At 37.7% G+C, this 13,096-nt stretch overlaps 1 protein-coding gene across 3 annotated transcripts in view; it reads left to right on the top strand.

Moving 5' to 3' along the window:
- The window catches only part of itga5 (integrin, alpha 5 (fibronectin receptor, alpha polypeptide)), a 100,272-nt gene that overhangs the window by 27,262 nt on the left and 59,914 nt on the right, over window positions 1-13,096 (top strand). For all 3 annotated transcript variants that reach the window (XR_007441601.1, XR_007441602.1, XM_022677267.2), the window contains exons 2-3: window positions 1,523-1,653; window positions 11,424-11,524. Coding sequence is in view for 1 of the 3 variants with exons in the window: in XM_022677267.2 (XP_022532988.2) it covers window positions 1,523-1,653; window positions 11,424-11,524 (232 nt within the window). In the remaining 2 variants the exon portion in view is untranslated. The remainder of the gene's footprint in view (window positions 1-1,522; window positions 1,654-11,423; window positions 11,525-13,096) is intronic.

The raw sequence follows: 13,096 nt of genomic DNA, 5'->3' as shown, positions 1-13,096 counted from the left end.
CACAAAGTGCTCTACAGTACATTTGTACCAAGTCCAGTTTCCAAACCGAGCTTCAGTTTTAGTCATTCATTCGTTAATTGAGCCTTTCCAGCGAATAATCATACATCAATCGTTTCTCCGTATTAGGAAAATCAATTATTCGTTCCATTTTTTCGATTTGGACAATAAAAAAAATACATTATAAAAACAAAAAGATGCTATATTTAGCCTTCTATTTCTCTATTTTTAAAAGCGCTTAAAAAAAAAGAACTAGGGATTCACTGGAGTATTTGGCAACCAAAATTATTAGGCTGCCAACGTGCAAAGACCAAATAATTTATCCTGAAAATTACTAGTTTATTTTAAGTCCTGTTTCAGGGTTTCCTCTAATGGAAAAACATAGATTTGGCAACAATAGACCCACATGCCACCACCACTCCTCCTCCCCTTTTAGCACTTAGAACAGGGAGTGAAAAACACCAGGTCTAATTTCATTTATTTATGCTCTATTTGTGCAGATTAAACAAAAACAAGTGTTCAGCATCATTTGTCACACTTGCTAGCAGTTTACTATCTTTTCTCAAAGTGTTTCTTCCTGTTTTCCAAGCTGTACAGGTCTAGGATAGTAATGTTAGCTGACTTAGCTTTAGCATTCTCTTGTTTACCAAAAGAATGTCTGTCTAAACTTTAAAAATTAAATTACATTTTGCTTTAACATGGCACTGCTGAGGCCCCAAGTTGAATTTATGACTGGAATAGCACTGCTAATGTGAATTAACTATTTGATTACTATTTGATTAGTAAATTCATTATTTGGGTAGCACTGCTAAATTAAATTAATTATTTAAAAAGCACTGTTAAAGTAAACATTTGTTATTTGAATAGCACTGCTAAAGTAAATAAATTATTTGAATAGCACTGCTAAAGTAGATGAATTATTTGAATAGCACTGCTAATGTAAATTCATTATTTGATTAGCACTGCTAAAGTAAAATGAATTATTTGAATAGCACTGCTGAAGTAAATGTATTATTTGAATAGCACTGCTGAAGTAAATTAATTATTTGAATAGCACTGCTAAAGTAATTTTAATATTTGAATAGCACTGCAAAATTAAATGAATTATTTGAATAGCACTGCTAAAGTAAATGAATTAGTTGAATAGCATTGCTGAGGTACAGTAAATGTATTGTGCTTTGTTTGAATTTGAATTTATTGAAAGGATAGCTGTTGGTATACCTGCTGACATATTAAGCAAGTTCAATAGAGTGTTTAGTACAGTCTTTAAATTGTAGTTTAGCCTTTTCCTAGCCTTTTTTGTACTTATTTACAAATGTATTTAGTCCATTCAATGGTAAAATGAATGAAAACCTGCAAAAATGTGTTTGTTTGGTTTTGGTTTCAGTGCATCTCTAAAAGTAACAATAGTGAAGAAATGAAAATACAGGATAAATATATATACACTCTGAAATAGTGAGTTTCTCTCTATTATATATTCCATCATGTGATATTAAAATGTCTGCTCATCTTTTTTGGTTTGCAGTGTATCAGTCATAGTTGGAGCACCCAAGGCTAATACCAGCCAGCCCAGGATCCGAGAGGGGGGCTCGGTGTTCTACTGCCCGTGGAGCCGAGGCCGGGAAGACTGCAGCAGCATAGAGTTCGACAGACAGGGTGAGTCTCAGAAACCTGCAGTAAACCTGTTCTCTGATCAGCAGCTCTTTACACAACTAAACTATCCATGTTCTGCTCATAGCCCTGTTTTTCATAGAGGCTGTATGGAGTTTGGAGAGAGTTTACATAAGGTCCTGTTCTATTTTCCATCTGACGTAATGGGAAACTGTAGCATACGACTCTTTATTTTGCGGACGTTTTTAAGTATGAATGTAAAGATAGTGTGTGTGTGACGTACAATAAAAATATCAAGCACTAAATTGACATGATATCACTTAATAATATTTGATAAAGGTGATATTGCCTATTGTGTTTATTTGTATGTGTGTTTACTGTACATACATAACAGTGTATAGTATTTTAGCCAGTCATGCAATACCAGACCAATGCTTCAATAACTGAGACTCCATATACACAGTGAGGACTGCAGTAGGTGAAGAAAAACATATATATTTCCCAAACTATGATTAGTTACAATTTTTTTTTGTATTTTAAAGAGTTTAAATGCATTGTTATGCCATTTTATTCTAATTATGTCAGCGTTAAAATGGCCTTAAAATATATACAATAATATATGTTCATCACAGTATATTTCTTCAGTGATATTTCAAAATGATCATGAAAAGCCTAGTATGTAGTTACCACCAGTATTTTGTTTAGAAAAAATACATTATTTAAATAAACGGTCTGAGGAATAAAATAGATGAAAATGTCTTATTTAATTAATATTACATTTTTGACACCGAGTGGTCCAGTGGGCTAAAGCGCTGCCACTATGATCAGGAGATTGATTGTTCAAATCCCACTTTTAGCAGCTTGCCATCAGCTGCCAGAGTCCAGAGAGAGGACAATTGTCCTTGCTCTCTCTGGGTGGGTACAGTAGATGGCGCTCTCTCTCCACTCATCACTCCTAGGGTGATGTCAATCAGCATGAGGCATCTGTGAGCTGATGTATCAGAACCGAGTTGCTGCGTTTTCTTCCGAATGTTAGCGCTGTGATTTAAGGATATAATATCGTTCACAGTATCCAAAAATGTTGGTGATATAATTTTGTATGATACGATACGATATACCTATATTGTTGATGCAATAAAAAAAATCACAGTTTGATTAAATATTGTCATATTGCCCACCTCTAGTTTCCAGTCTTTTTTTAACAGCATAATCCAGCATGTTAGTGGAGCAGATAATATATATATATACCTGATCTAAACATTATTGTTTAAAAGTTTCTCATTAGTTTGGATAAGCAGTGGTTTGTAGAGTTCTTCATTTTGTGGCTTCAGGTCTGGATCACATGTCTGACTGCAGGCGTTTAGTCCTGAGGAAGAACAATGGTGAAGAATGTGCTGTAATTACTAATTGTTTACCAGGACTTCTGTTCTGGTGGTTTGAGGATTCAGGATTTAGTTTCAGCTTCCTCTGCTGAACAATTCCTGTGTTGACGGATCTGCTGCTCAGCTTAAGTGGGTTACTTATGTGTTTTTCCTGCAGCTTCCCCTCTGTTTCAGGGGTAAGGATCAGGTTTAAGAGTTTAAATTACAGCTGGAAGGTTAATCAAATTAATGCAGTTAATCAAATTACTGTTTTAATGCGATTTTAAAAAATAGGACCATTTGAGAGTATACATTTTATATTAATTAGGGGTTTTATAATGCTTTTATACAAGTTTTAATGTGCTGCACACTTTTGACTAAACAATACATGTACAAAAAAATAGTAGTTTATGTATTTTGGCACATCTATATACCATAAATTGAAGTGAATTTACAGTTGTTACATACAGTAAGAACTAAAAAGAAAAAAAATGTTAATCTGTGCTGGTGTGGCTTTTAAAATGAGACTGTAAAGTAAAAAAAAAAGTAAGTTGTTTTATTTTATTTTAGAATATTTGCCAGTCCTTGCTTAGCTTAACTTAACTTAGCTTAGCTTAGCTTATTTTAGCATAGCTTACCTTCCTTTAACTTAGTTTAGCTTATCTTACCCTACCTTAACTTAATTTAGCTTAGCTTATCTTAGTTTATTTTAGCATATCTTACCCTATCTTATTTTAGCATAGCTTACCCTACCGTAACTTAACTTAGCTTAGCTTATCTTAGCTTATTTTAGCATAGCTTATTAGCTTAATTTAGCTTAACTTAACTTTGCTTAACTTAGCTTATTTTAGCATAGCTTACCTTCCTTTAGCTTAGTTTAGTTTATCTTACCCTACCTTAACTTAATTTAGCTTAGCTTATCATAGCTTATTTTAGCATATCTTACCCTAGCTTAATTTATCATAGCTTACCCTACCGTAACTTAACTTAGCTTAGCTTATGTTAACTTATTTTAGCATAGCTTATTAGCTTAGTTTAGCTTAATTTAGCTTAACTTAACTTTGCTAAACTTAGCTTATTTTAGCATAGCTTACCTTCCTTTAACTTAGTTTAGCTTATCTTACCCTACCTTAACTTAATTTAGCTTAGCTTATCTTAGCTTATTTTAGCATATCTTACCCTATCTTATTTTAGCATAGCTTACCCTACCATAACTTAACTTAGCTTAGCTTATCTTAGCTTATTTTAGCATAGCTTATTAGCTTAATTTAGCTTAACTTAACTTTGCTTAACTTAGCTTACTTTAGCATAGCTTACCTTCCTTTAGCTTAGTTTAGTTTATCTTACCCTACCTTAACTTAATTTAGCTTAGCTTATCATAGCTTATTTTAGCATATCTTACCCTAGCTTAATTTATCATAGCTTACCCTACCGTAACTTAACTTAGCTTAGCTTATGTTAGCTTAGTTTAGCATAGCTTATTAGCTTAGTTTAGCTTAATTTAGCTTAACTTAACTTTGCTTAACTTAGCTTATTTTAGCATAGTTTACCTTCCTTTAGCTTAGTTTATCTTAGCTTACCCTACCTTAACTTAGCGTATCTTAGCTTATTTTAGCATAGCTTACCTTAGCTTAGTTTAGCTTAATTTAGCTTAACTTAACTTTGCTTAACTTAGCATAGCTTAGCATAGTTTACCTTCCCTTAACTTAGTTCATTTTAGCATATCTTACCTTCCCTTAACTTATTTTAGCATAACATATCTTACCTTAGCTGAAAGTATGAGTTTTTTTTGTAGTTTTCACTTGACAGTGTGAATGTCTCAGATGTAGCAGTGGTTTTAAGTACAGGCTTATGAATATATAGACTAGATGAATAATGAGAACTTAATTAAATATATAGGTCACTGTATATGAAGTTCAGTAAAAGTAGCATGACGTAGACTTGTCAGACGTGGCGTGTAGACAGTAATGCAGAAGACAGTGATGCAGCTGGAGCTCTGCGGACCAGGCCAAGCTGAGCTCGTTCTACACATGTCCGGAACAGTGGCATGTGTTCAGTGTGGAGTAACGGCTGCTGGCTGTTTCCTGCAGAATCAGAGAAACACTAGTGAAGATTTACTGCTTGTAATGCTGCTGTTCACACAAAGCAAATCCCTTATTCCTATATTATGATTTAAAGTCAGTTTATTGATTCAAAACAGCATCTTTGTTTGGATATTGACATTTAAAAAAAAAAAAAGCATCCCTAGTCTCTCTTTACGTGCAAATGCTTTAAAATAACTTGTCCTTTGTCGTTACAGTTATTTCCATGTTCCATATTTATGTACACCCCGTGAATAGTCTATTTTCACGCCTGGCATCTAGGTCTGCAACGATTAGTCGATATAATCGACAATGTCGATTTATTTAAATTTGTCGACTACAAATGTCATAGTCGACGAATCATTAATTTATAAGAGTCCTGCACTACACAAAGTGCTGGAGACAGAATTCAACTCAGTTTGTGTGTCCAAAAGTGCACAAACACAACAGATTATATTTTTACTTACTAAATATCAATAATTTTCCACATTTAAACAACATCCAGACACTTAAATGCCTTTTAAATCTCATGTTCAGCTGTTTTTATTGTTTTTACAGATGAAGAACATGTCAGAAATAATCGTTGACTAATCGAAAAAAATTAAATTAAATAAAAATAATCGTCAGATAAGTTGACCACCAACAAAAAAATTCATTAGTTGCAGCCTTACTGGCATCTGCACCATTTAAAAAGCAACAATGCATGTAAGTATATCTACAGTAATAGGTGTTTTGGTCTGGAAAGGAAATGTGTTCAGGTACATTTTCGGCATATTGCTATCTTGGCAACAGAAAACACAGGTGAGCCACTGACTGAATACAACCTAGACAGACAACCAGTCTGTTTCTGTGAATATCCTGCTCACTCACCTTCACAACATGAACGTGCAGATCATTTTCCTCTGCTGAGAAGCGCAGAAATGCTGCGCCGTTAAAATACCAATTTGCCAAAGAGTCATAGAGCACCTGACTCTTAAGAAAAGAGTCTAGAATCAGAGTCTTGGTAGGTTACTGTTGTTTAATACTGTTGTTTAAAGTAGTATCAATTAAATTATACCTTTTTTTTCTTCCTTTAAATGTAGATAATTATATTATTGACTTATCGTACAATATACGGACACACCCCCAATCATGTCAACTTTGTTTAAAAACAAGTTTATTTCATTAGATTATGATACTGTATAAGTCTGTTATGATGAGTATATTATCAACTTATTGTACAAAACTTATATGATATATATTCTTAAATATTAAACTTTAAAAAAACATAATTTAATTCTACTGTTATGCTATTAATTTATCATTATCTTAGTGGCATAAAAGTGTGTTAACATGACAATAATAAAGTGATATTATTATTATTTTAGGGCCATATTGCCCACCCCTACATTATAGCCTGAGGGCAGCAGCAGCAGCAGCAGCAGGGCAGTAGCATATGCTGTAATATTGATTTTCTTTGTTTTGTCATTTTCTGCTTTTTTTTTTTTGGTCATGTGATCAGCTGAGCAAAGAAGATGAAGTTTGGAAAGATTATCTTTGACTTTTGAACTGAGTTGGCTTTTCGTGGGGACCCAGTGGTCACCGACCACCTCGCTGGTTTTCATAATTACTGTGTGGTGGTGGTGGTTGGGGGTTTACTGCTTACCCCCGGCCCAAATAACCCTCAACCACATCCTCCTCCTTTACTGTCAGAGATGGAGAGCATAAACGATGGAAGAGGGAAATTAACGGAAATGAGTGCTTAACTCTTTCCTCTTCCTCTCTGATAAAGGAGCGAGCGAGGGAGTGAGTGATGGAGGGAGGGAGGGAGGGAAGGATAGTGAGTGATAGAGCTCTGAGAGAGAGAGAGACAGAGAGACACTAACTGACCCTCAGGCTCTGACCCTCTTCTCCGCCCTCTTTCTCTCAAAATTCCCAGAGGGACGGCTGATGTGATGACTGAATTTGTCCATTTGACTTGTGCTTTCCTTCACCCTGTGTATACACACACACACACACACACACACACACACTCACAGATCTATATCCTCCACTAATGGCTCTTGAGTCACAAAGTTCAAAGTCAGGAGAGTGTACAAACCCTTCCGACCCACCATCCCCCAAACTAACCCTTACTGTCCTGTAGGAATTGGCGTCTGGATCTGGCTTTTACTTAAGAGAAAGATAAGCCCTGTTGCAAGAGCAGTTGAAGCACTTAATCTAGACCAAACTGTTTCAAAACAGTTGACTTTTTCCACTTTGATGATGTTTAGCCCGAGCCGAATTTTCATTTATAACCCTACCCACTATCAGTCTACTGTCCTGACTGGTTTACCGTCTAGATTCTTGCCCTCTATCCCGGCAAAAATCAGGACCCCCCTACCCCTACAGATTCTCTATCCCTCTGTCCCTGAAAGAATCCAGACACCCAACCCCTCTATGTTCTCGATGCCTCTGACCCTGCAAGAATCAGGACACCCAACCCCTTTATCCCAACAAGAAATGACAATCTAAACATCTCTAAATTCTACCCCTCTATCCTAACATGAATCGGGACACCTACCCCCTAAATTCTCTAGCCGTCTGTCCAGACAAGAATTGGGACACCCAGCCCCTCTATCCCAACAAGAATCAGGACACCCAACCCCTCTATCCCAACAAGAAATGACAATCTATGCACCTCTAGATTCTACCCCTCTATCCTAACAAGAATCAGGACCCCTTACCCCTCTAGATTCTCTTGCCCTATGTCCCAACAAGAATTAGGACACCCAACCCCTCTATCCCAACAAGTAATCACAATCTACGCACCTCTAGACTTTACCCCTTTATCCTAACAAGAATCAGGACTTCCTACCCCTCTAAATTCTAACGCTCTATTCCAACAAGAATCAGGACACCCAACTCCTCTAGATTCTCTAGCCCTCTATCCCAACAAGAAATGACAATCTATACACTTCTAGATTCTACCCCTCTATCCTAACAAGAATCAGGACCCCTTACCCCTCTAGATTCTCTTGCCCTATGTCCCAACAAGAATTAGGACACCCAACCCCTCTATCCCAACAAGTAATCACAATCTATGCACCTCTAGACTTTACCCCTTTATCCTAACAAGAATCAGGACTTCCTACCCCTCTAAATTCTAACGCTCTATTCCAACAAGAATCAGGACACCCAACACCTCTAGATTCTCTAGCCCTCTATCCCAACAAGAAATGACAATCTATACACTTCTAGATTCTACCCCTCTATCCTAACAAGAATCAGGACCCCTTACCCCTCTAGATTCTCTTGCCCTATGTCCCAACAAGAATTAGGACACCCAACCCCTCTATCCCAACAAGTAATCACAATCTACGCACCTCTAGACTTTACCCCTTTATCCTAACAAGAATCAGGACTTCCTACCCCTCTAAATTCTAACGCTCTATTCCAACAAGAATCAGGACACCCAACTCCTCTAGATTCTCTAGCCCTCTATCCCAACAAGAAATGACAATCTATACACTTCTAGATTCTACCCCTCTGTCCCGACAAGATTCAGGACATCCTGCCCCTTTAGATTCTAATGCTCAATTCCAACAAGAATCAGGACAGCATGCCCTTTTAGATTTTCCAGCCCTCTGTCCCAACAAGAATCAGGACACCCAGCCCCGCTATCCCAACAAGAAATATGACACTCTACACCTCTAAATTCTACCCCTCTATCCTATCAAGAATCAGGACACCCTACCCCTCTAAATTCTATTCCAACAAAAATCAATACAGAATATCCCTCTATCACAACAAGAAGCAAAACACCCTAAAGTTCTATCTCAACAAGAATTGGGACAGCCTACCCCTATAGATTTCAAGACCCCCTACCCTTCTATTAGAACACCCTATGCATCTAGATTCTACCCCTCTGTCCCAACAAAAAATAATACACCGTATTCCTCTAACCGAGCAAGTATTTGGACACCCTACGCCTCTAAAGTTAGTCTACACATCAATCCTAACAAGAATCGGGACACTCAACCTATGGATTCTACCTCTATCTAGAATATGACCATCCATATTTAAACAAACCAGACCTTTAGGCACAGTGTTTCTTATGTAGTGTTTTAGTTTCGTTACAGAGTATGGATCTCCTTTACTTATCCTGGCTTAGAGAATCTAATGGGCATGGCTTCTGTTCTTCTGTTCCTCTGTTTTCCTTGTCCAAACTGGTAGATCTCTTTATTTTGGCATAGAGCGAGAGAATGCGTAAGGATGAAATGGAGAGAGTAAGGATGATGGAATGAAAGAGAGCTTTGATGGTGACCATAAGACCAAGATATCCTGTAATGTTATTAAAGGGTCCTAATCCCTATGGTTTTTCTACTGAGGAGTCGGATCTCTGTATGGGATCAAGGGCAGAGACGTGCGAGAGAGAGAGAGAAAGGGGGAGAGGATGAAATTGAGAGATGATAAATAGAGGGAAGAAAGAAGGGAGGAGAATGAGGGGGTGGAGGAATGAGTGGGAGAGGGTGGGTTAGTTGAAGTGGAAGAAGATGATGAAGGTATAATCTGAGAGAAGGATAAGGTGGACAGGAAAGGGAAGAGCAGTCGAATGGTGCCATGGATGAGGAAGAAGGGAAGAAGGTAAGTAGCAGAGAGAAATGCTGGAACGACAGAGAGAGAGAGAGAGAGAGAGAGAGAGCACGTGAGTTCAGGCGAGCGCTGTGATGAATCGCCTGCCTCGCAGCGCCAGAGCTGCTGTTTTGCTTGGAACCGGTTGGAACTTTTCAGTTTTTTCCTCTTTTCGTTAGGCTGAGATCAGGCCCCTTCACCCAGATCACTACACAGCCAGCCGAGAAGAGCCAATAACAGATGATGTTACCGCCAGCCACCCCTCTCCCCCATCCCTCTCTCCCTCACCCTTAACCCTATCCCACTCCCAACCCACCCACACTACAGGGCCGCGTTGCATCATGCTTGTAATTATGGTGCAACTGGCGCAAGACATTTCTGTGGCAAAAGACATCATTATGAAAGATCTAACCAAAGTATTGGCTTGTTAATAACTTATGGAATGTTGCTGTTGGGTTTAGCTGATTTTTTCTTTTGTGTCAACTGATGTTACTGATCGATATGAACATTCCAACTATTGTTTTGTTGTTTAAGCAGAGGAGTATCGCAAGATGAGGTCATGTGGTCTGCCATCAGCAGCCAGAGTCTGAGAGAGCACAAATGGCCATTGTGTTCTCTCTGGGTGTTTACAGTATATGGTGCTTTCTTCTCTTCTTCTCATCTCTGCCAATTTAATGTTGGTGGCCAGCACAGGCATCTGTTAACTGGATGTATCAGACCTGGGGATCCAACGCTTTCCTCTGAGCATACATGGTTTTTTATTAATTTATTAGTAAAGACATTTAAAGCTATACAGGAACACATGTGGAATTATTTAGTAAAAACAAATGTTAAACCACAATACTTCTTATACTATAGATTCTTCTCTTTGAGGACAGATCTGCAGACTCTTGGTGAGATTTTAATCTCAGTGTCTTCATGAGGGAGAGTCACCTGGAATAGTTTTCTCAGCGTCTTAAAGGAAGGAGTTTCTGGAGGTGCTGAACAATAGTTGCTGCTTTTCCTTCACGCTGTGAAGCTCCAGCTCATCCCAATTAAATCACCTCAAATCACCATCTCAGTTCATCAGGTTTAGATCAGGGGATTGTGAAAGCCTACTAGCCTACCTCTTGCTCTCTGCTGGGGCATGTCTCTTGTATTTGCTGTAAAACAAGACTCTCACCGACTCTCACCACGCCCGAGACTTTTGAGATCAAGGGCTCGGGCCGAGGGCTTAAAAACTTGCGAGGATGTTTTCTTTCTCCTACAGACCAGAAGCTTCATTCGCCCTGTAATGACTTGTATAATAATCTAAAACAGTATGAAACACATGAATTAACTTAAAAATCTTTCTAACTTAAAAATCATTGTTTTGCCTTATCGCAAAAAAAAAAATAGTGCAATAAACAATATTATTGTAATTTTGAGACCGTTAAATGCCACTGAAATTATGATGAGTCATCAAAAAGCAGTCATACCCTTTTAAAGACAGCAATATGATATACCATTTGTGTATTTGCCCACGTCTAGTGTGCCCTGCGACTAACTAAAGTCTCATTTTCAAGTTGTGGTTGTGAAGAACTTCTCGTTTTCGGTCGTCTTGCGTTGCAACTGAGGTCATTTTATCCTTTCCACTCCAGAACATTTGATCCTTCTGTATTCAGGGAAGCACTCCTTATTTCTTTAATCAGCTGCTAAAGTACAATAACGTCATTCTGTCTAGAAGAACCTCATCAATTTTCCTTTTAATGTGGAACGTTTTCTTAAATTCTTTGCCTCTTTTTTTTCACCTGTTTTCTAGGAGATCTTAACGTGACCCTGAACGAGACTGAGATCCAGGCTGAGTTCAAGTCCCACCAGTGGTTCGGAGCGACAGTGCGGGCCCACAAAGACACGGTGTTGGTAAGAGAAGAGCTGATGGTAGAAACGTGGGTGTATATATGTGGGGAAATACTTCAGAGGGAGTGCTGATGTTTGACAGCTGGGTATCAGTTATGATCCTAGAGCTTCTTCTGTCTCCTGCCAGAATGCTAATCTTATCAGAGTTCCCACACTGATGAGTCTGCTGCTCTGTTTATAGACTCCTCTGCTCTGCTCAGCGTGAATCTAATACATGTGTAATGCTTGTATATGGCCGGATATCTGCAGTAACCCGAGTGTGTGCGGCTGTGCTTCAGTCTGTGTTCTTTAACCATCAGTTTAGATCTGGGTTTATCAGAATAATCTACTGCTGTTAGTTTAAGATCAGTATCAGAACCTGATCCTTGGCGTCTTGGTTCCTCCTAAGGTTTCTTCTTCCTCTTAATATAAGAGAGTTTTTCCTTGCCACTGTTGTCGCCACAATTATTGGCATCACTGTGGTGCTGCTCATAAGTTGTAAAAAGCGATAACTAAATAAATAAGTATATTTTTAAACTTAGAAAAGCACATACAGGGGTTGGACACTGACAAATTGCTGCTGCACGTCTTGCTGGCACATCTGTGACCAAGACAGCAAGTCTTTGTGATGCATCAAGAGCCACGGTATCCAGGGTAATGTCAGCATAACCACCTGACAAGAAGGACCAACCACATCCAACAGGATTAACTGTGGACGCTGTAAGAAGAGGAAGCTGTCTGAAAGGGATGTTCGGGTGCTAACCCGGATTGTATCCAATAAAAAACATAAAACCACGGCTGATCAAATCACGCAGAATTCAATGTGCACCTCAACTCTCCTGTTTCCACCAGAACTGTCTGTCGATACAATAAATTTTTGTGGTCTAAAACCAGGTGTTTCAGTTTCATTGTGTAACCCCTGTATTTTTAGCATTAAAATTAATATGCGGCTAAATACATACTAAATGTACTATTTTGGAACAGCTTACAGCAACTTAGGTATATTTCAATTGTAATGAAGCTGTATATAAATATAACATAAAAGCATTAGATGTAAGTTTGTGTTTTTTAAACAGCATTTTTAAAACACTTGAAGTATATTGTAAATGTACGCAATACAATATTGCACACAATATATTGCTATTAATTTAAATTGGGATAATGGCCGTATTCTGTATTGAATGTAGGGTGCGACAAAGTATCGATATTTATATTATATATCGTACTGTTTTTGTTTGCGATGCATTTCTGCTATGTGTCATCAAATATAGATTTTTTTTAAGACCCTAACCCCCCTAAAAGCAGTCCATTATTCACTGTGAAATTTTTTTACGAACAATGTCTGTTGTGTTGTGCTTTGTTGGTACGTCTAGTGAGATGAAACACTTAGATTTAATTGTTTTGTAATTGACAAAATAATTTTTGTAAAGACAAAAATATGTTTTTAAGGCTGGTAAATGTATTTAATGATGGAAAAAGTGGCGAATTTAATAAAAACTTGCAGAAAATGTTTGTTTTTAGCATTCACCAAATACACTGTTCTCATTTTTCACAAAATATTTATGATCTTATAGATCTTATATCTGCCCAACATAA

This window comes from Astyanax mexicanus, chromosome 13 (genome assembly GCF_023375975.1).
Source record: "Astyanax mexicanus isolate ESR-SI-001 chromosome 13, AstMex3_surface, whole genome shotgun sequence".
Classification (NCBI taxonomy): Eukaryota; Metazoa; Chordata; class Actinopteri; order Characiformes; family Acestrorhamphidae; genus Astyanax; species Astyanax mexicanus.
The sequence above is the reverse complement of the archived record's forward strand: the minus strand, read 5'-3'. Positions and strand labels throughout refer to the sequence as shown.